Here is a 24,631-nt window from a genome sequence, read left to right as displayed (position 1 = left end):
GAATGTGGGAGGAAACCGAAGTACCCGGAGAAAACCCACGCACGGGAGAACATGCAAACTCCACACAGAAATGCCCAAGGGAGAATCGAACCCAGGTCTTCCCGATCTCCAGACTGTGACTGTGCGGCCAACATGCTAACCACTAGACCACCGTGGATCTTTATCTGTTTTATGTATCAATGTAATATGGGAAAAATTTAAAAAGATTGCCTATCAAACGATGATTGGTACATTTGTAATGACAGAGGAGACAAGTCATCACTAAATATTTGATCAAATTCTGCATTATAACTGTCTGGGCCAGACCACTTATTTTTACTAAATGAATGTATCGCTTTTTGAATTTCATCTAGTTTTATAGGTTCCTCCTAATGCGTTTTTACCAGCTTCTGATAATGATGGAAGTTGAATTTCATTCAGACATGTTTGCATGACTTCTATAAACTGAAAAAAATAAACTTGTTGGTTTAACATAATTGTATCTTGCGCAGGCCTTGTCTGTTTTACTAATGCCAGTATTATTGAATGAACAAGCTTGGGTTTTGCTAGTTTTACTTGTTTCAGTCTTGTTGTTTCAATGAATGTTGTTTTCGTAGCTAGCACCAGTAAAGGATTTGTTTAAATCAAATGACAAAGTCCACCAGCATGCAAGAAACAAACATACAAGAGCCGAAACTATTTCAACATTTTATTTAACACTTAAATTAGCAGACAGCTCCTTCTCATTTTTGCACACTTTTACCATCTCATGCCATGCATTTCTTCAGTTAGCACATTCTTCAGTTAGCAACTGTCAAGTTAAAAGTACAGACGGAGACAGTAAGTGACCCAAGTCACATGGTAAGTACTGTATTTACCTCCGTAGTGATTTACGTAGGTATGATGTATTCACGTTCAAATCCTAATATAGAGGCTTCAAGAAAACCTTTTTCTAACCAAAGTCCTGCAGCATGTGATAATCACTACAGGTTTTGAACATTCAACTTTTTTTTTTTTTTTTTACCCATTTAAGAGCATCACATGTACAATAAATGTAACATCTACTTTCAGGATTTGTGACATCATGTGACAGGTCACATTACAAAAAAAAGCATTTATAAAAACGCAATAATACTCAATCTACAAAATAATCTAGGCTCTTAATAAAAGTTTGGAAAGAAACTAACAAAACAAAAAACAATTGTATTTTTTAAGCATTGTTTTTCACAGTGAAGTGTATACAGTGGAACCTTGGTTAGTGTCATGAATCCGTTCCAGAAGGTCCGACTCGACTCTAACCGAAACATACGCTAACCAAATACATTTTTCCCAGAAATAATGGAAATCCAATTTATCCATTCCAGAAAGCCCAAAATCTTATGACAAAACATGTTTTATAGTTTTATAATGATAGTTTGAAATTTAGAACATACTTGATTATGCATGTAAATGATGAATGAAAGATAAATGAACATTTAAGGTTACTTTTACCTTCACTGAAGAAGTGATTGTTGCCAAAGACATGATGTTGCAAGAAGATGAACACGGTCACCAACTTTTTGTTTTGCGGTTTCTTGAATTCAGTAACCCATAATGGAGCCAAACAAAGTTGCAAGTGGCAGCATTTTGAGAAACACTATTGAATTCAAGAAATAACTAATAGCAAAACAGGAAGGTGGTATGCGTGATGATATCGCTGCAACGAGGTGTCTTTGTCAAGAATCACATCTTCACTATCCCTTTCATTCATTATTTATATGCATTTACAATTGCTTTATTCCTCTAAAAGTATAATTGTAAAATCATAAAAAGTGTTTTGTGTTAACATTTGTAAGACTTGTGGCGTAACTGTTAGTAAGCAAAGAACTAGTCAACCGCTGATGATGTCATAGGTGGGTGATGGAGCTGCCTTCCACTTCCATGTATTAGCAAGCTAGCATGCCAACAAGGACATTTTGTGATAAAAATACATTAACAGTTGGACTCACGCTGTGTATTAATAACATATTGTATGCTAACTGAAAAACATGCTAACTGAGGCATACGCTAACTGATGTTCCACTGAATTACGCAATAATTAAGCATCAAACTTTGATATTTTGATGGGCCATGCAAATAGTAGAAACAAAAGACTTATAAAACTTATGTATTCATTCAAATTAACATTTCAAAGAGGCATTTATTGTAAATGGTCTTTTCACTTGGTATTGCGCTTTTCCACCTTCAAGGTGCTCAAAGCGCTTTGGACACTGCTAGCACATTTACCTACTGATGACACATCAGGAGCAACTGGGGGTTCAGTATCTTGCCCAAGGACACTTCGATCACTGGAGGATGGAGGATCGAACCCACAACCTTCAGGTTGGGAGACAACCACTCTACCACCTGTGCCATGCCGCCCCCATTGTGTGTTCAATGTAACATCTTTCAAGCCACATGCAGTGCAATCACTGTGTACATGTGTTCAGAAACTATGCAGTGAGTAAGTTCCACCTACATAACAAGGTACATCACTGCAACCTATAGCATTTTAAGGAAAAAGACAGTAGCCTTATAGAACAATTGCTTAACTCTAAATGGAATCTTCAAAGTCAATCAACACAAATGTCTTAAAACTTACTTCAGAAGTGTGTTTTTTAAGCAACTGTGTCTTAAGAGGACAACCTTTGTCCATCCAGATTGAGAAGGATCAGCTCGCATAAGAGTCCAACGCTCCCCAAATCACTGCGAACCTCTACACCTACAATCAGGACGGCGATGTCTTCCATCTTGACAGATTCCCACCAGTTTGCTGCATGCAGGCTATGGCCTAATTGTCAGTATTCTGAAGAGTAAAACACAACATGCATTTTCTGAGTGCGTGTGAAGTGCAGCAAGAACCTGGCAGAATGGCAACATTATATATTCTGACTGCAAATGTGATGACCAGTAAAAGCCCACATTTAAGGACAGTTTTAGAATGACAAGTGCAAATTAAGAGAATCCTATAGAAGATGTAGATGTACAGAAGAAATATAGATGCATACATTACAAAAGCAGGACAAAGTGGACTCTCGCTAGTGACACACACTCTGCACTGCCATATACTTAAATATGCCAAATCAGAAATTTACCATTTACTGGTGAGGGTGTGATCACAACGCAGAGGGTATCGTGACGCAATCGCTGATGTCACACCCTGCACGTGTGTAAGCCTGCGTCCTCCTCTCCAGCGTTGTTGGTCTCAGGTCTGGTTGGCCATTCTTCTGATTTTTTCCTCAAAAAAAAAAAAAACCCAACCTGCATAAAGCAGTAGTTGTTTCTAATTAAAATCAAATCTCCATGTTCTCATAGGTCAATATATCTACTCAATAACTGTACAGTATAATCTTTTCTTAAGTTACAAAACACAAATGACAATGGCAACATAGCTGCTCATTACCCTTTACAAGTGCATATATCAACCCTAAATGCCCCCCTTCGCTTTATAGCAAGTGCTTCGACATACCAATAGCTTGTTTATGTGTCCGATTGGTTTTATTTCTTTTCACAGAAGCCAGTGACACATATGACACAATAAAGTTAGCGATCAGCTGTGATAGCTAAGGAGGCTAATACAGTTTCACTCAGAGTTTTCACTCGACAAACACAGAAACAACAGCGATGAATAATAGACCCTCTCACAGAAGTAGGGATCGTTCGAGACTACTCGAATAAAGTGTTGTTTTAGCAACGTTTTGAACATTAACTGGTCTCATCAACTTCCGTGTGAATCAGAGACTCAGCAACGTCCTCACTGTGTGATATACATGCGCGCCCTGCTGGCGAAAGGGGGAATTACATCAATAGCGCAAATAATACTGTTGCACATGTTAAATATTGTGATCTTACTTATTGGTAGAAACCGTTACATATATTAATTACTTACCATTAATGTCAAGCATTCCGATGTATTAGATGAAGACATCAGCGTGAACCAAAGGGCTGTTCCCGCTCTTCTGACTTCTTCAGGGTCGGTGGGGGTGGAGCATGCACAGTAACAGCTGTATACAACTGTTGTTGTTTTGATGAATCTCATTCTTATTGGATTTACGTGTATGAAATTGGTTAATCTGATTTTTCTCAGAATCTTATTCAGACAACATGATTTAATCATATTGTGAACCTAAACACCTTCAATTCATTTACAATGAACATCCAGTATTTGCATTTCATCAATTAATCACACGCCCTAGTTGAGTTTTTTGCGTGTACCGCTGTCACTCAGGTTTATATAAATTTTCATACAAAATTCGAAACATTTTATTAATTTTCTTTGGATCGGCAGAAATATTACCATCTGAAAGCTTATTATTCAATATAAGATTCCTAGTCATCTGCTTCTTTAACCTTAAAGCAAGGAGCTTTCCTTTTTGCTCACCATGTTGAAGAAATTGTAGTTCTGCTTTATTCATTTTATATAAAAATAAAAAATAATTACTTTTGAAACAGGTTCGGTACGTAAACAGTGCCCAAACCGGTACGTAAAAAAAGAAAGAAAAATACACGCATTATCGAGTTGACTTTTCTGACATGCTAATAATTCAAATGTAAATACTTAAATAATGTAATTAAAATAACTACGTAATAATTTAACCAATATGAAATGAAATTCAAAACACAATAATTATCACAGAAAAACAAGCAGCAATACAGAACAGAAAGAATGTGCAAAATTTAATTTACAAGACTTTACAGTACTTCAAGTGCATACATTCCGCACAATTTAAGCAGAAAATGACAACTGACACACAATTGTGTGGATGTTATACTACCATTACAATGGTGTTTGCTAGTTAATCCTACATGCAAGAGTCATGTATTAATTCAGCAAAATGAAGTTACTTGCACAATATCACCTTCAAGCACTAGTTGCAGGTGGCTGAGGTGAAGTACAACCAACCTTTCGAGCATTTCGGTCTGAGCAATTTAACTAGATGCTCACCATCAAAAACAAAAACGAATGTCAAGCATAACCCCGTCAAGACAGTTGCTCTGGAATTAGGCGGTGGTAATTATTCCTAATTTTTGCCTCATTTCAATGCCACTAAATTAATAGTATTAGTTAACAGTAGGGTGGTGAAATGGTTAAAATGTGTAATCAGAATAACAGTTTACAGTTTAAAGTTTGAATTACAGTAATCAATCATGATTAATCACCATTTGCAACTATGTCTGAGCTGAACATTTAAATCAAACTAAAACATACGACCCACTTAGGCTGGGCAGTATGGACCAAAACTCATATCCCGATATATTTAGGTTTAATGTAAGATAGATAAGAAAAGATATAAGATATCTATCCTGATATTTTTTTCCGCAAAGTGAATTTAAACAAAATCAAAGCCAAATTTGCGCGTCAAGTTGTTTTATTAAAATAAATACTTAACATGAGGATGTTTTAGTTCTAAAACTTCATGCAAGATGCACATTAAAAAAAGCCTCATCTAAAAACTAGCCGCTAAAATAAAGTAGGCCGTTGTCTTTTTGAAATAAATATACAAAAAGGCAAATATAATCTTTTTCATACCAAACCTTTAGCTATGCTCAAATCCTCAGCTAATAACAAAAGACACAAGCATGTCCTTATTTTGTGCCAGCAACACCAACATGTCAACTGCATCAGGCTGAGCAACAGTCTGACTTCCTTGTACATTTGGAGGTAGAGGTTGTCATGCTAAATACAGTAATTGTGACTACAAAGCTCGCTGGATATCGCAAGTCCACTGTTTTCAGCAGGTTTTTAAAGCTGTTTTTTCCACTGTTGCAACAGGGACCATATCTTTAGCAGTGTGATAGGACAACGCTTTGTGTTGTGGCAGGAGTTGTGGCAGCTAGCGCGCAGCTTCACACATTCCCTGCATTGGACTTTATGCCAAGTTTTAAGGTGGTGAAAACTATTTTTTTATGCTCCAAAGTACCTCTAATTGATGGAGGGATACGGAGTATCTTCCACCGCAGAAGCTGACTGAGTCGCCGGGCTTCTGCTCCACCCCTCCTCTTGCATGCATGGAGGGGGGCAGGCCAGGAGGTCACATACAGTGCAGAGAGATGAGGGAGATACAGCGCAAATACTCTCTCTTGTTGTGTGTGTGCGCGTTTACTTTTTTTTTTTTTTTTACTTCCTGTGCCTCTCCGCCGGTCACATACAGCAGAGAAGAACTTTTAAATATTAACCAGCTATCTGGCAACCTTTTTCCAAGCCGAAGACGTTTACAGAGATATTGGTTGGCGCAGCAGCAGCTCTCTATAGAGTTTCCCAAGGGAAATGGCGCCGCCGCCGGGGAAGGCGAGTTGGCGCGCTCGTGAGGTTGAGAAAGAGGTTTTCGCTCTGCTCTCCCATCAATTCATCTTGCCAACGTTTGCTTCCTGGCTAACAAGATGAATGAATTGCTGCTTCTCTCCAACAATAACAAAGACTTTCATCGACCCGCTGCATTGTGTTTCACAGAAACTTGGCTCAATGACAACATCCCGGACAACGCTCTCCATCTCCCGGGATACCAGCTGCTCCGTACAGACCGCGTACCAGCGCTCGCAGGGAAGCATAAGGGAGGTGGTGTTTGTTTTGTATTTTTATTAATCAACATTTTTGTAACAATGTAAAGGTGTTTTGGAGGACATGCAACCCTCACTTGTAAAGCTTCTTCATAAACTAAGCCCTTCTGCTCTCCGCAGGAATTCTCTTTTATTCTGGTTGCTGTTTAAATCCCACCTGATGCATGCACTTAGGAGGCACTGCTGCAGATAGTGGACCAGATGACTAACGTGGAGGAGAAACACCCTGACTCCCTGCTTCTAATTATGGGGGATTTTAACAGAGCTAATCCCAACCATGAACATTTGAAAGACAAACATGTTACATGCCCCACCAGAGACAGTAACATATTGGACCGCTGCTACACTGTTATAAAGGATGCATAACACCACATCCCACATAGCAGAGAACAAAAAGTTGGGAGACGACCTGAATGAGTTCTACTGTAGATTTTCACACCCAACCCCCACCTCACTCACAGCTCCAACAATACCATCCGGTGCCTACTTGCACCCCGAACATCCACCTGCGACACTCAGCCTGCACTAAAGATCAACAGAAAGGATGTCTGTCACCTGTTTCAAAGAATGAAGACAAGGAAGGCCCCGGGGTATCACCTCTGCAGTTTGCTTACCGGCCAAACATGTGTGTTGAGGATGCAGTCAACATGGGGCTGCACTAAATTTCGAAACACCTCGACATCTGCCAGGATCCTGTTTGTGGACTTTAGTTCTGCCTTCCACACTATAGTACCGGACATCCTCCTTCAGAAGCTCATCCAACTCACTGTGCCCCCCTCCACCTGTCAGAGGATCAACACGTTCCTGACTGATAGGACGCAGAAACTGAGGCTGGGGAGCACCATATCCAGCTCCTGGACCATCAGCATTGTCGCCTCCCAGGGGTGTGTCTTCTCCCCTCTGCTCTTTATCATATATATAAATGACTGCACCTCGCGCGATCCAGCTGTGAAACTGCTGAAATTTGCAGATCTTGTTCTGCTGTGGAACACACGTAAACAAGATGGGCATGGCGCTCCGTCTCGGATGAAGATGCGAGCGTCTTCATCACATACACACGACTGGAGAGGCGACGGTGTGCAGGGACACGGCTAGAGACAAATATAACGCTGAACGATTTGTGAGGGCAGATTTTTTTGAGGAGGTATTTTTATGATGCAAATGTATTACTCTTGAATTCATATTGTTTTGAGAAGCCAAACTTTTTCCTCAATTGGCCCAGCAACTAAGCAGAACTACGTTCCTCGTCACGGAAATCCGACCAGAACAGCATTCGTGGGACCAAATGGGGGGCTAAGTCACTGTTGTTATAGTCCACTGCTGATGGGGATGCCATAAAACTTCATGTCAAAAAATTCAAAGTATCCCTTTAATGAACATGTAAGGGGAGGTGAAATTTGTTTAATTAATTTACTAAAGTGGTCCTTTCATCTCCAACATCTCCAACAAGTTCACAGCTGTCATCGTCATGCTTCTACACTGTCAGCGGTCATCTTTATAAGCCCCTCTGTTACACCTGAATTCATTTTATTAGTTGCTGTTACTGACGTCAAGTATTCTTGTGAGTGAGTTCTAATGTCTGAATGCACTTTCATGAGTGCGCTTCGTCGAGAATGAGGAAGTCTTGTTGTGAGTGTTGAGAATGTAGACGTGTTTGAGAGTTGGAGACATATACCGTGTTGGCACTGCACTGCTATCTACATATTCAGGTCAGAATGAAGTTATAAAAGAGCGTCAGACTGTGTGTGACTCTGTGGGAATGCTACATTGTGCCTCTGTCTGCCGTCCTAACAGAGAGGTGCGGTTTGCCATGATGTGGATGCATTAATTACGCTAAACTTTTTCACGTAATTAAATTAATTATTTACCGACATTAACAAGTTATGACAGCTCTAATAGTAACTATTAATTTCGCCCTGAAATAATGCACCAATATATACTTAGTTTTTGATCTGGTTACTACAGTTTACCTGGGCACAAGCGCCATTATAATAGTAAGTATTATCATTCCAAATAAATAGGTGTCCAGTTTCCTCAGAGTCTCCAGGAACATTCACCTCACAAATGTTTACTTTACCTTGCGCTCCAGGGGCGGCTGGTCATCCACCATTCCATACCAGGACAGAAGTTTATGCCACACCTCAGCCGGAACCAAGACAAAGTCCTCGTTCTCCACCAGACGGTCCTTCAAATGGTACGAGTCCAGATCTGATCAGGAGAGATGCGTTTAACACTTGGGAACCAAATAGGTCTGACCAGGATGTGAAGCAGGCCTGTTCAACTGGCAACCCGCGGGCCCAATCCGGGCCATATATGACATCAGACCAGCAGTTCAAAACTTTGGAGACTAACATTTTTGCAGTAGGTCCTTAACAACAGCAGTGATGTCTTCTTTATTGACTAGCATTTTTGCAGTAGGTAATTAAAAACAGCATAGCACTCCTGTGACATAGAGAATCTTTGACAAATGTTTTTGCAGTGGGTACTTAACAGCATAGCACTCCTGTCATAAAGAGGATCTTTGACTAGCATTTTTTTGCAGTTGGCATTGCCATTATTTAAACATAGTAAAAACTCAACACTCAACTCCTCAAATAATTTACATAAGGCTGAGTGTGTACGAGGATGAAAACAGGTGGACAGGAATGTATGCATGACATGGCTGCATATAAAAGGGTTATCAGATGTGTTTACTGACCTTCAAACAGCTCGGTGTTGTCAATTTGACCGGGACACAATGACGAATTTTGGTCTCCACTTTCCACAAACTCTTTCCACTGCTCATACCAGCGATTCTCCACCACGTACCTAATATACACACACAAACGCACACACACTTTAAATTAAATTCCATGGCAAAATCGCAAAACCAAAGAACAAAGTTGTAATTTTAGATGACCACGTCTAATTGACATAATTAACCATGACACATGAGGTGTGTTAAGAAGCCGAGTTATGATGCATACCACCACCTACAATACAGAGTTGTACAGTGTGTGAAAAAGTGTTTGCCCCCTGCCTAATTTCTTATGTTTGTCACACCTAAATGTTTCCAATCATCAAACAAATGTAAATATTAGTCAATCACAACACAACTGAACACAAGATGCAGTTTTTAAATGAAACTTTTTATTATTAAGGAAGAAAAATCCAAACATACATGGTCCTGTGTGGAAAAAGTGATTGCCCCCTGAACCTAATAACTGGTTGGGCCACCCTGAGCATAAACAACTGCAATCAATCGTTTGTGATAACTTGCAATGAGTCTCTTACAGTGCTGAGGAGGAATTTTGGCCCAATCATCTCTGCAGAATTGTTGTAATTCAGCCACATTGGAGGGTTTTCCAGCATGAGCTGCCTTTTTAAGGTCATGCCACAGCATCTCAGTAGGATTCAGGTCAGGACTTTGACTAGGCCACTCCAAAGTTGTAATTTTGTTTTTCTTCAGCCATTCAGAGGTGGTGTGTTTTGGATCATTGTCCTGCTGCAGAACCCAAGTTGGTTTCAGCTTAAGGTCACCAACAAATGGCCGGTCATTCTCCTTCATGATTTTTTGGTAGACAGCAGAATTCATGGTTCCATTTTTCACAGCATATCTTCCGGGTCCTTAAGCAGCAAAACAACCCCAGACCATCACACTACCGCCACAATACTTTATTGTTGGTATGATGTTCTTTTTCTGAAATTATTTTTACGCCAGATGTAATGGGACACACACCTTCCAAAAAGTTCAACTTTTATCTCGCCAGACCACAGAGTATTTTCCCAAAGATCTTGGGGATCATCAGGATGTTTTCTGGGAAGGTTCACCACTGTTCCATGTTTTTGCCATTTGTTGTATAATAATGGCTCTCACTGTGGTTCGCTGGAGTCCCAAAACTTCAGAAATGGCTTTATAACATTTTCCACTTGAACTCAGGTGTGATAAATCACATATGTTTTAACAAGGGGGCAACCACGTTTTCATACATGTCATGTAGGTTTGGATTTTTGTTTTCACCCTCAATAATAATAACTTTCATTTAAAAACTGCATTTTGTGTTCAGTTGTGTTGTCATTGACTAATATTTAAATGTATTTGATGATCTGAGACATCTAAGTGTGACAAATATGCAAAAAATAAGAAATAAGGAAGGGGGCCAACACTCTTTCACACCACTGTAACAGCAATCTACATTCACCGACAGCCCCATTGTGTTTACGAGCGAGGGCAAACAGGTAGCGCCATATCGATTTGTGGCAGTCCAAATTTGTTTGTAGATGGCCACTACAAATAAATGAATGTATGGGAACTAGTGGCATTGGAAGAGGGATAAAATTTAAAAATATGGATCTTGGAATAAAATGCGTGGAATAAAAGGAAATCTGTTCCCAAATGTATTTCTAAATTTTGTTTTCATTTTTTTAGAATTAGGTTGTTTTTTTGTTTTTTGTTTTTTTTTTTTACCTAGAAACAGACGAAGCTTCACTGACTTTTTGAATGGGATGCCAGCCTCTGCACACATTTGCTACAAAAAAAGTCAACAAATTGCAATGCCTATGCTTCTGGTTAGGCCTGTCACGATAACAAATTTTGCTGGACGATAATTGCCATACAAATTATTGTCGATAAACGATACTATTGACAAAAAAAATTCCGTAGCAAAAGCAATAAACTTTAATTTCTCAGGAGTATTTAACATTGTAATTGGAATGTCAAGAGCTTTTAAATAAATTAAACATAATACCAAAGACAGAAAAAAATCAATGAAAATAAAATGAAATCTCAGTCCCCTTTAGCAAAAATTGCACTTCAAAAATCACAATACTAACCCAAATCAATAAAAAAAATAGACCCTGTGTCTGTTAAGAAAAATAAAACCACTCCAATAAAAACACACACACTCAGTTATGTATTGTATTGGTAAACTCATGTACACTAAGTCCCCAACTTACGAACATCCGACTAGCGAACTTTCGGAGATACAAACACAAGCCGACTGGTCTATATTTTCATGTGTTTTGCCTTATAAGTCCATATTTAATTTATATTTAAGTCCATATTTCACATGCTTGACCAGTAGAGGGCACTGTGACACTGCTAATGGGACCAAAAGGCGATGAAGACCAGGGGGAGGAGACGTGAAGAAAAGCTAAATTGTAGCTGTACAATGCAACCCGGCACAGCTTGTGATTAAAGTTTATGAAGAGTTACTAGGCCTGCTTAATTCTACACCACCCACAGAACACTACCTCTTTTAGAGAGTCTAACGATGACGACCATTTGTCCTTTTTTTCAATAACTCCTCCTCCTCCACCACAATGACGTATGCTCGACCACTCCTCTTCAAAGGTAAATAACATTTATCATTACGTATTATTATATCACTTTTATTATTGTTTTTTCATTAATTATCCTCGTTGAATATTACTACTGCATCCAAACTCATATTTACATACACATATACTGTATATGTATACACGTACATGTAGTACCTATATCATTGGTAATATTACCTTTTCCCCTACTTAAGAACAATTCGACTTAAGAACGGTCATCTGGAACCAATTGTGTTCGTTAGTTGGGGACTTAGTATATATTTGATTTGGGCCACATATCTGTGTTGGCGGAATAAAATGCAATGTTTCTGATGTCCTTCAACATGTCTTATTTCACTTGGTTATACAGTTCAGGAATTGCTGTTTGTGACATGTACCTTCTAACATTTCCCAAAATGTTGGCTTTTCAACCGTACTGAAAGGTTGCATTTTTTTTTTGCAATTTAGCTACACTGTGAGCGCGCACCATTTCCATTCGTTTTATATTTACTTTGCCGATCAAAGGCCTCGGTAAGCGTTGACTGTTGGGACAAAGGCTCTGCTGCACCTCCACACAGGGGCTGTGGCATTCGGCTTAGAAACCATGGCTTTTGTGCCTTCATTCATATTAGCATTTGCTTGCTAACTGCTAGCACTCTGTGTATCCACTCACTAGTAGCCCTGCATCTGCGTACTGGGGGAAGAGGCTGACAGGAGGGTTCACGCTCTCCGTTCATTCCACTATAGAACCAGTGCACACAGACACATGCAGAGTGAACCCTCTTGCCATTCAGCCTCTGTGGTACGAGGAAAACAAACAGGCATATATGCACGTCAATTTATCGAGGCGGCAAAATTATCTACTTTTTTAAAATCGTTTGATTAATCGATTTATCGATTATCGTGACAGGCCTACTTCTGGTTAAGGAAGATGTAGTGGCCGATGCAATTCCAACCACTTTATTAACAAGCGGTAAAACACAACAGTGTAGGTGTTCATGGCCGCATTGACATTTTTAGTTTGGAAGGGGGCGTGTTAGTGTTTGTGAGGAGATGCCACCATTAATCAACGGTCCCCTGGAGAACTATTTCCCCACAAAATTTGCGCTCTCCTAAGATTCCACATTTAACAGTGGATCCCGTTTTTAATTCCATCATTCCGTCCACAATTCTGTTAACGCTGAAATTATAGGGCCTTAACTATTGAGGTGGGAGAAGAGGAACAAAATGTAAATATGGACTATGGAATACGATCACTGAGGCGTTGGAGTTAATGGAAATATGGACCATAGTAGTATGGTGAAACTCAAAGGGCCCAAACTATTGAGGCATGAGAAGAGGAATAAAATGTAAATATGGGATACAACCACTGACACATTGGAAGAGGAAATCAAATGCAAATATGGCCCATGGAATACAATCATTGAGGCATTGGAAGATGAATAAAATGGAAAAGTGGACCATGGTCATTGATTCCCATATATTCATTTGGCCCACCACAACTAAATCTGGACCGTCACAGACAGATTTGGCCCCACCTCAAAACATTTTTTTTCGTTGCTCACATATTCTAATGGTATCATACCGCTGCTTATACTGCAACACCTCATAGGCACATACCACAACTGACTTGATCTCGCATTATAGATCTCGCATTATAGAGCATCTGTTCATCAATGTAAAGAGATACTGTAACGTATAAATAATGATGTGTATTATTATCTTTAAAATCAGAGCATACCTACTTGGAGGCCTAGGAACATCATTCATTCCATTTTAAAGTCACATGCGTCTGCTATTGCACAAAATGAAACCAACACTAATAACTATGTTCTAAATAAAACATGAGCTAATGTCGCACATTTCTTATGACAGAAACTCAAATGCTCAGTTTTACCCATCCACAAACAAACACTGAGTCACAGTTCTTGAAAATCTCCAGTCTGGCGAGAGTTTTACGTCATGGGCATTTATGCAAATTAGACGATGACGGCATCAACCTCATCCCTAAACGTCACAGATAGATTTCAGTCCTGGGGGAAGAAACACTGACGGTGGCACTGGAAGAGGAATACAATACAAATATGCCCCATGGTGGCAATGGAAGAGGAATAAAACGGAAATACCATGGAATACAATCATCTGCTGTTGTTGCTGCCGTGACATACAGTAAAGTAGAAGGCTCTGGTGTCACTGTTGTTGTCTTGATAAGTGATATTGTCAGATCCAATCTAAAAAATAAGTCATAAAGAAGATAATACAAGAAAGCTGCGGCCAGAAACGAGCCCAGCTGTTCCAGAACAAAATCCAAGTGGACACGGCGAGCTTCACATGCTAGCATTAGCAGCAGCATTGGTAGCAGCATTAGCGACCAACGCTAAATTTGTCAACAGCTTAAAATGCACAAACTGACACCAGAACCGCCGATCGAACACTTTAGTGGGCTCAAAAAGCATCGCTTGGAAGGCGTCAACCGCGCGGGGCTAGCTAGCCCTCCGCGGAAAGATAAGTCGCGGCGGAGTACTCTCACCAACTGTCCCCGGCGCGGAGCTCACAGTCTCGCAGCAAACACTCGATCTCCCGTCGCTGGGTCTCCAGACCCGGAGGCTCCGCCGCGGAACAACGGCTGTTGGCCGTCATGACAGCGGTCAGTGAGACATGAATGTGTGGTGACGAAGGTAGCAAAACCCAAGACGAGGAACGCCGCTTCGGTCAAGCCATCAACAGGGAGGCTGAGCGGACTTGTTTGCGGAAGAAGGAAGTGGAAGGAGAGGATGACGACTTCCTGATTCACCCAGCCGACAACTTCCAACCCACTAAATAGATGTTTTCATTTATTTAATCGAGTTATTAAACAGAAGATGTGTATTTGCTTTACAGGCACGCCGGACGTGTGTTTGAGACGTTGCGGTGAATAAGCAGACAAGTCAAAGGTAACATGTTCATGTTAAAAGTCTCTTATTTGTGTGCGTCACCTAGACGAGGCCGCATTTTGGTGACGTCATATGTTTTCATTTAATTTATCGCGAGGCTGCCGGAGACAACGTACACAAAAGTGCAGTTTGACCGCTACTATCCCCAGGTTACCTATTTTTTAAACAAACTTTATTGAAAACATAGTTCCAAACAGAATCAGCATGACAGACAGAAAAAAGATGAAAATAATCATACCACAGATGGAAAGAGTACTTAAATTTATTAATAAGAATGAACTACTCGCTAGCAGTCAATATGGTTTCAGAGCCAACATTTCAACTTCTATGGCACTGATTGAAATCACAGAGGAAATCACCACTGCTATAGACAACAGAAGATGTGCAGCAGCTGTATTTATGGATCTTACAAAAGCTTTCGATACAATGAATCACAATATCTTATTTTCAAAATTAGAAAGGTACGGAATTAGAGGATTAGTTTTGAATTGGGTTAAAAGTTATTTAGCAAAGAGGAAACAATTTGTAAAGCTAGGTGAATACACATCTGGGAGTTTATATACCACATGTGGAGTACCCCAGGGATCCATATCGGGACCAAAACTGTTCAATTTGTATATAAATGACATTTGTAAAGTAACAAAGGATGTAAAATTGGTCTTATTTGCGGATGATACCACCGCCTTTTGTTGTGGGGAAAGCACACAAGAACTCATTAAAAAGGTCAAGGATGAAATGGTCATATTAAAATCTTGGTTTGACAGGAACAGATTGAAATGGTCATATTAAAATCTTGGTTTGACAAGAACAGATTATCCCTGAATTTAAGTAAAACTAAAATAATGCTATTTGGAAATAGCAGAAGGGAGATGTACGAGCAAATACAAATTAATGGAGTGGATATTGAAAAAGAGGAAGAATATAAATTCCTGGGGGTTATAATAGACAAAAAAATGAGTTGGAAATCTCATATTAAATATATACAACAAAAGGTGGCGAGAAATATATTTATATTGAATAAAGCAAAATATGTTCTTGATCATAAATCACTCCACCCTCTGTACTGTTCCTGAGTATTACCATATTTAATGTATTGTCTGGAGATATGGGGAAATAATTACAAAAGCAATCTTCACTCACTCACTGTACTGGAAAAAAGATCTGTGAGGATCATTCATAATGCCAAGTATAGAGAACACACAAACCCTTTATTTTTAAAATCACAGATATTAAAATTTGCAGATTTAGTACACTTTCAAACCGCTAGAATAATGCATAAAGTTAATAATAACTTGTTACCAAAAAACCTAAAACAGTATTTCTCAATCAGAGAGGAGAAATATGATCTTAGAGGAAAGTTGAACTTAAAACATTTATATGCGAGAACTACGCTGAAAACTCACTCAGCATTTCCGTGTGTGGAATTAAATTATGGAACGGATTGAGTAAGGAACTCAAACAATGTACAGAGATGAGCACATTCAAAAAACAATACAATCATCACAATGATGTTCTGTCAGGTTCGTTAAAAAAAAAAATATATATATATATATATATATATTTTTTTTTTTAAATATATATTTTGTTTTTTTAGGGAAAGGGGAGGAGAAGAAAAGAAAAAAACAAAAAGGAAAAAACTTTCTTTATTCATATTTAATTTATATATACATTTTTTTTCTTGGTCTTACTGTCATCTTTTATGTATTAGTATCCTGATTATCACAGAAAACATGACATGGAATGCAGGAAGTGAATAACAAGTGTTGTAATAGATGTGGAATAGATGGGGGTAGGATTAAATAAGCTTTGCTTCTTCCTACTCCTTTTGGACAAGTGAAACTGTCAAAGAATGATTCATGAGATGTATTCCATTGTAACCTTCATGTTCAAATAAACTAATACCAAACCAAACCAAACCAAACCAAATATTGTTCTCAGTAGAGATATTTTGCTGGCATTCTACTCAAGTAAATGTAGCTGATTTAAAGTGCGCTGAAAATAAAAGTTACGAGTTACTTTTTGCCTTATGTATTGCAAAAAAAATGTCTGCAGTCTAAAACCATGAGTGTTCTTTTAATTATACAAGAGATCAGTTGTTCCAGTGCACAAATGATCTTGGAGGAAGAAGATGATGTAAGCTATTTTTTGTGACGCCCTTATTTGGTACCCCCACAGGATGTGCTATTATTTTGAAGGCGGAAAATCTTGTGGTGTGTGTTGAGGTGACTTGATCGAAGGAGTTGAGATACGAGCCTGCTAAGAATAAACATAAGTCCTGCAGCTCCGGCTGCTGTGTTTTTGTCCACCCTGCACTCCCACAATATTAGTGGAAATCTTCATCCGCTCGGTTACATTGGTGGCAGCGGTGGGATCTATCCAGTGCGGAAGCCCAGCTGTTTCTGTGACGGTAAAGTGTGAAGTTTAGACAGTTAACGACAGTTAGCCACCCTGCTAAGCAATAGCTTAATTGCTAATGTGTAGAAAGGACTTGCATGGAGCTCCATATGTTGGCTTGTTACTGACAGGGAAGCCTGTAGTGAGTTAAGAAGGATGTGGAAGCGTGAGGGAGACCCGCTGGATTACACATCCTCTCGCTGGGAGAGGCCTTTCTCCAGTAATGTGAAAATTGAACTGCCGCCACTGTTCGCTGGAGGGGATGGTGAAAGTTTCTCCTGCTGGTTACGCCAATGAAGTGGCCGTGAGGGCGCTAGTGGCAGGTACAGGCAGCAATTATGATGATGAACTAGCCCAAATTCTCCCTACAAGACTATCCAAGGCTGGTTTCTTGCTGTGGGACAGTTTACCTGCGACAATACAAGCGGATCATTCTACAGTAAAGGAGAAGCTGCAGAACGCTTTTCGACAGACATTTCCTGGACAACTTTAGAGCTAACCTTGTTGCTCGACGTCGTGCCCCGGCTGAAAGCCTGGACGTCTATGCTGCTGATATAGGGAAGTTAGTGGACGAGGCCTTACCTAATTATGGGGAAGCTGCCCAAAAGGAAGAAAAATTTCGTAGATTCCTAGCTGGACTTGACCCATGCCTCAAGGCGAAATGCCAGGAGCAGGGAGCTTCTGATTCAGCTGAAGCCCTGATCATTGCAGGCCGCTGTGATATAGCCCAAGAGACTTTGAGAAGTGACTACACCGGCCACCCTGTCAGTGTTCCTGCAGGTAGGGGTGCTCCGACCCAGGTGCATGTCATCTCAGAGGAGACTCGCTGGCAGCGTACCATGGAGGTCCTTGCAGAAGACATGAAGGAAATGAGGAAAGACATTAGAAAACCTTCGGATGAAAATGAATGACTGAAGTGTCGTGGCTGGAGCAGCGAGGTCTCCTCCCCCAGCCCTGGGCGATGTCGATGCCAGTGTGGGGCCCGGGGTTGCCAGTCCCTGCATCCCTGGTCTGAGTTGCGAGGACGTTCGCCTACTCCAGGATGGCGGGCTCGACATGAGGACCAGTTCACCGGACCAGATCGCCGCTCTCCATCTCCCTACAGTGACCGAGCTGCTTCTCTCGAGGGGCGCAGCCAAACACCGACCAAGACGACCAACTTCTACAGCAGCTTAGCAAGACGACAAGGGGAGAGATTCCTCTCTCCAGGCCGCCAAGACCCTGCCAACCCGCCGCGAAACGGGATGTAGCTGGTGCCGTCGCCCAGACAAGGAGGTAACCTCTCCACCTTCTCAGAGTCACGTTGCTGCATGTTCTCCGCCCACCGAGCAACGCTCCTCCATACGTGCGAGGAGCATTGAAGGTACAGAACTCAATATTCTGATACACTCTGGCTCCTCTGAATCCTTTATTAGTGGCGATTTATGCCAGTCTGTTCCGGCCCTGCTCCAGCGCCCCCTGAGCACAAATATTATTGCAGCTAGGGCCGTAAATGGACAGCTACTGGACACACTAGGGACTGTGAGGGCTACATTACGCTTAAATAATCAGACATGGCAGCATGTTTTCCATGTACTTCACAAGTCTACTTAAACTGCCATTCTCGGTCTGGACTTCCTGGCGACGTACCACTCACTGTCGGATTTTTCCCGTGGTAGGCTGCAGCTGTGGGGCATGGATGTTAATTTGCTGAGCAATAAGGACTTGATACCGGTATGTTGTAATGTATCCCTCACGTCTACTCTAACACTGACCCCATTGAGTGAGATGCTGGTCCTGGTGTGCGTCTCGTTTCAGCGCATGATGGAGCTTGTGGTTAATATTTAGCCCAACGTTTGAGGAGCACCTGGCCAGTCTGCGAGAGGTGTTCTCGCGTATTCAGGCCGCGGTGCTCAAGCTTGATCCTCGGAAATGTCACCTTGCGCGGGACCATGTGGTGTTCCTGGGCCATGTGGTTTCACTTTATGGACTGCAACCACAACCGAGAAGCACGGACAAGGTAAAGATTGGCCCACACCACAGTCACCCACCAAAGTGAGAACCTTCTTGGGCCTGTGCACGTACTACAGACGATTTGTGAAAGACTTTGCTCATAAGGCCCTTGCATCATTTAACATGCAAAGATGTTTCCTTTGAATGGACTGATGATTGTTATGCAGCTTTTGAGTATTTGAAATCTGTGCTCTCGTCCACCCCAATAATTACCATGCCAGATTATGCTGCTCCTTTTAAAGTGTACACTGATGCCTCAAATAAGATGTAGGGGCAGTGTTAGTTCAGGATAAGGAGGGGCTGGAAAGAGTAGTGGTTTATGCCAGCCAGCCAGTCACTTACTAACACCCAGCGACGCTGGTCTACATTTGATAAGAGCTATGGGCTGTAGTGTGGGTTAGTGTGTTAGTGTTAGTGCCAAAGCAACGAGTTCATGCTGATTTTTCTGTCTCTCATGCTTTGTCTCTACTTTGGTAGAGAGGTTGGAGGTGGCTTTTGTGAACGCCAGGAAAACTGCAGTGGTTGCTCACAAGAGACATAAATTGTATCATGACTCTAATGCCCGCCATAAGCCGTACAGCATAGGGGACTGTACGGATGAAACTGACTCACCTTTAGAGGGGCCCCTTTAAGATCACGGGGGTCCAGGATTCTGAGGGCGTGTCAGGTCTCACGTATTGCATCAGTGACCCCCTCGCTGAGGGTGGATGGGCGCAGGTAGTTCACTATGATAGGTTGAAACCGTATGCCAGTGGTCTTATTCCAGAGCCTCCCTCAGAGACCCTCCCTTGCCCTATTCTTGGTTCATATCCACTGTTGGAAGGAGTTGCCTGCTGCTGTTTTGCAGGATGAGTATATGGTGGGATCGCAAGGGATATTGGTCGTCCTTGCCTGTGTCGCATGCAGGGAGGGTTGTGATACCTCCAGTGCGGTTCAGGGATTTTGTTACCGATGAGGCCTGGTAGTTATGTTGTTTTGTCGTTCTTTTGTTGGGGTATTTTGTGATTGTGTGTAATGTTGATTTTTTGTTGTTTTTTTACTCATGGGCTGGTATCCACACATACTGTATATGGGGAAAAAAACAACAGGTTTGTGGGATGCCAATTGCAGATGTTTGTGTCCCTTGTGCCACTATTTGAGTTTATATTACTGGGTAAGCAAGGACGTTTGATTTTGTTGGGGAGGAGGCATGTAAGCTATTTTTTGTGACACCCTTATTTGTTACCTCCACAGGATGTGCTATTATTTTGAAGGCGGGAAGTGTTGTGGTGTGTTTTGAGGTGACTTGATTGAAAGAGTTGAGAGACGAGTGGGCTAAGGATAAATGTGCCTCTTGCAGCTCCGGCTCCTGTGCTTTTGTTCACCCTGCACTCCCACAATATTAGTGGAAATCTTCATCCGCTCGGTTACAATGACAGCACATTCCTAACAAAAGCACACGAGTCCTAGTGGAAATGTTAGCCTTTGGCACTCGCTCATCTTTCAACCCTCACCTTCCCCTGAGAGCTACTGTACATACCAATGTCACAAAGTGTCAGACAAACACAAAAGCACCATGAGCTGGTTCCTCATGTTAACCACACACCTCACGCTGGTGAATGAAGTACATACAGAAGGTGCATCTTCACTCAGATCTTTCAGGTGTAACCAGGGCTGCCAACTTGTGAGAAAATCCTGGCGTGAGACTCCATGGCGTGCGGGGCCCAGTTGGGCTTACCACCATGTACCCAATACTCACTCACAATTCAGTGGTGGTTATCGCTTGTCCAATCAAAGAGCTGCTTTCCTTTAAGCAAGCTAAAGTGTCTATCACCACCAAAATTTGTATTGTGTATGATACTGCACATAGATACAGTGTAAGCTGAATTTCTCTTGAAGATGAATAAAGGATTGATGTGTATTTAGGCCTTCCATCTTCCCAAACTAGAAGATGTTGTGATGATGAAGCAGATTCCGATGAGGCAAACCAGTTGAACAAAGAGAACTTTATTACAACCAGCAAGCATCATGAACAGGTCGGCCGCCCTGTGAGAAGGCTAGGTCAGATCAGAAGCACTTCCAACGAGAATACGGCAAGCCAGACTTATAGGATTTGCAAACCATTACGTCAACCTGCTGTCTTGGCCACAGTTTGACCCTGGAACAGATTTTTTAATTTTAATTTTAATTTGATTTTTTTTTATTTACATCCCTAAGATGAAAAAGGCTCCAAGACCTGATGAAGTGTCCCGCTACTGCCTGAGTGTCTGCGCTGACCAACCGACCCCCATCTTCACTTATTTACATGAAATACTGTCGTGTTGAGCAACCTAAAGGACATCACAGGCCCCGAGCTGGATCCCCTGCAGTTTGCCCACAGGGCAACCAGGTCTGTGGATGATGCAATCAACATGGGACTGCACTATATCCTGCAACACCTTGACTCCCCAGGGACCTATGCAAGGATCCTGTTTGTGGACTTCAGCTCGGCGTTCAACACCTTCATCCCTAAGATCTTCCACCAGAAGCTCTTCCAGGCTCTCAGTGCCAGCCATGAAAAGACTAGATTTTTGGAAAGAAGAAAAACTACTTAAAACTAATGAAATGATTTGTCTGTCTAGCAAGTAAATTTTACTTGGTAAGAAATCGTAAATTAACATTTCTATATCTAAAAATAAGCAGGACCTTTAAGCTGGAAATACTTATGTTCAGAATAAAATACTTCACACAACCAATAAAAGTGAAATATTATACAAATAAGTGAAAATGAAATTATATATTAACGCAAAAGGAATAAGTTGTATCCTGAAACTCGCTTGTCTTGAAATGAGCCTAGTAGAACAAAAAGTATTTACCAAAAAAAAAAAATCTACTTGTTCCACTAACATACACTGCTCAAAAAAAATAAAGGAACACTTCGAAAACACATTACATCTAAACCCGGGGAAAACTGATCTTGAATATCTTTCCTGATAATAAGTGGGTGATGTATTAGTAACAAAATGATGCCACATAATTTGATAGAAATGAAAATGATCACCCTATAGAGGGGGGAAATCAAAGACACCCCAAAAATGAAAGTGAAAAAATGATTCAGCAGACTGGTCCATTTTGCCAAAATGTCATTGTAGCAACTCAAAATGATTCTCAGTAGTTTGTGTGGCCCCCACGTGCTTGTACGCATGCCTGACAACATCGGGGCATGCTCCTAATGAGACTACGGATGGTGTCCTGGGGGATCTCCTCCCAGATCTGGACCAGGGCATCACTGTGATACTTGGATGCTACTCCTACTTTTCATTTCTATCAAATGATGTGGCATCATTTTGTTAGTAATACATCACCCACTTATTATCAGGAAAGATATTCAAGATCATTTTTCCCCCAGTTTAGATCTGATGTGTTTTCCAAGTGTTCCTTTAATTTTTTTGAGCAGCGTGTGTGTTGTTGTTGTGTATATATATATATATATATATATATATATATTCCATCTTAAAGGTCCTGCTTATTTTTTAGATATAGAAATCTTAATTTACGAATCTTAACTTACCAAGTAAAATTTACTTGCGGCATGGACAGATAATGTCATTAGTTTTAAGTTGTTCGGGTTTTTTTTTTTTCCTCTGAAAAATCTAGTCTTTTTATCTTATATTGTACCAGCCCTTTTTTGCAGTGTATTAAGATTTCTTATTGTTTCAAGATCCCGCTGGAGAATAGTACTCCTTTTTTACAAGGTATGATCCAGCTGGTTAGTATTAGTCATTTGGCGTAGGATAATTCATAATGTGACCACCTTAGCGAGGTGGCAATATGACTCCACCTGGTTTGTGACGTAGGATGTGGCCGAAGTGGACGTATGGTGGGAGGAACAGCTGACACCCACATTTACTGGCCAAATGGACTGGTAGGTGTGCACACACCTTCCTATGTTTTTCACCACAGAGGTGCAGCCCTGCAGGTGACTAAGATGGGACCTGGGATTTCGGGCCTTTCCAGAGAGAGCATGAGTCTTCCTTGGGTGGGCTTTGGTCCCAGGGTCTGCATCGATGCCATGGGGTTGTCTCGGGGCATGCCAGGTGAGCTTAAAGCTTGTAATCGGGTGAATTTTTTTTTTATGGTGGATCACTGTCAATAATGTAGTTTGGATCAATTACAATTACTACAATCAGCAAAGGTTGTTAAATAACCCAGGAGTGCTGCTGGAGGTGTAGCAGAGCAACTGCATGCTTCTCTAGTCCAAGGACGTGGCAAAATAGAATAAGTGACGTCAAAGTGCACTTATAGAAGTTCCTCAATAGTTTACTTACTCAAGGAGTCAGTCGGTTATCATTTTAGATGTTTCAGAGCTTCAGATATTCAGCAAAATTGTTAGTTAGTTAGTTAGTTACCGTCATTTAGATTACATTACACACAGTCACTCATATTAAAGGTTGCAGTTAAACACTGTCTAAGGCAGGGGTGGACAAACTTTTTCACGAGCGTGCCATATCGGGTTAAAAAAATTTGGCGGTGGGGCCGTCTATATATAAGTGGCATCAAGCAGAATGACATACTTGCTCACGGTGCAACGAAACGGAAACAACACATCCACAGCAAGTTAACGCATCACATAAATCAGCAGTGCTAAACATAACACGTAATTTAAAACTGTTATTGTTAACTCCTCCTTGTTTACTTTTCTGGCGACCTCCTCAACATATTTTTCAATCTAGCAAAAATGCGACAAACACGCCAAAATGTTGGGAGAAAGAGTACCACAAGCTACCCAGCATGCCTTGCGGCAGGAATATGTGTGTGTTTTTACTGCGTGTGAGTACTGCGAGTAGATATTTGTTTATATGCCCACATCGTGCAGTAGGTAGCCTGCTTTGTGCCTCGTGTGTGTTGACGTGCTGTCTTGTTTAGATGGCTTTTTTTTTTTTTTTTTTTTTTTTTAACAAGCTACAGATTATGTCTGACTATTTTGGCGACTCAAGTGTGCCACAGTAGCACTGCAAGTCATGTTGCCAGCTACACTTTCCATGTTAAAGGTTTAAAAAAGGAATTTGGAAATGCGCGGTGGGCCGGATTAAGACACTGAGCGGGCCGAATGTGGCCCCCGGCCCGCAGTTTGCTCACCCCTGCTCTAAGGAGCTCCAATAAACAATAGTTAAATAGTGCAGCAAATCAGCTTAGCATCAGGCATACTTTTAGCTATGGGAGGGGAGCAGTCCAGCTGAGATGATACCAGAGTGGGAGCTGCATTCAAGGAAGGAGCCAGTTCCAGTGCATCCAGGTGGGGAAGAGATTAGACGACCATCTATTTCCTGGATGTGACGTGCCAGGTCACCAATTGTACCAAGTCATCAGCTCATCTCTATGGGAAAAGTCCCTCAAGATGTCATTGCGTTGCTCGAAGAATGGGGCGAAAATGGCCAACACCGTTCTTACAGAGGCACAATAATCTTCTGGCGGTGATAATTCACAGACACCCTTCCCCC

At 41.1% G+C, this 24,631-nt stretch overlaps 1 protein-coding gene across 5 annotated transcripts in view; it reads right to left on the bottom strand.

Annotated features, from left to right (window-relative positions):
• usp11 (ubiquitin specific peptidase 11) overlaps positions 1-14,712 on the bottom strand; it is a 50,405-nt gene extending 35,693 nt beyond the window's left edge. Inside the window, exons 1-3 of one of the 5 annotated variants that reach the window (XM_054770014.1) lie at positions 14,384-14,712; positions 9,254-9,363; positions 8,633-8,763 (exon numbers count right to left, since the gene is read on the bottom strand). In XM_054770014.1, the coding sequence (XP_054625989.1) occupies positions 8,633-8,763; positions 9,254-9,363; positions 14,384-14,493 (351 nt within the window). In that variant the 5' untranslated portion in view covers positions 14,494-14,712. Of the gene's footprint in view, positions 1-2,599; positions 2,804-3,092; positions 8,764-9,253; positions 9,364-14,383 lie in introns of those variants that run through there. The other 4 variants (XM_054770024.1, XM_054770044.1, XM_054770052.1 and 1 more) reach the window with 4 other exon arrangements.
• Between the last annotated feature and the right edge of the window lie 9,919 nt (positions 14,713-24,631).

This window comes from Dunckerocampus dactyliophorus, chromosome 1, assembly GCF_027744805.1.
Source record: "Dunckerocampus dactyliophorus isolate RoL2022-P2 chromosome 1, RoL_Ddac_1.1, whole genome shotgun sequence".
Classification (NCBI taxonomy): domain Eukaryota; kingdom Metazoa; phylum Chordata; class Actinopteri; order Syngnathiformes; family Syngnathidae; genus Dunckerocampus; species Dunckerocampus dactyliophorus.
This window is presented reverse-complemented; position numbering and strand designations above follow the sequence as displayed.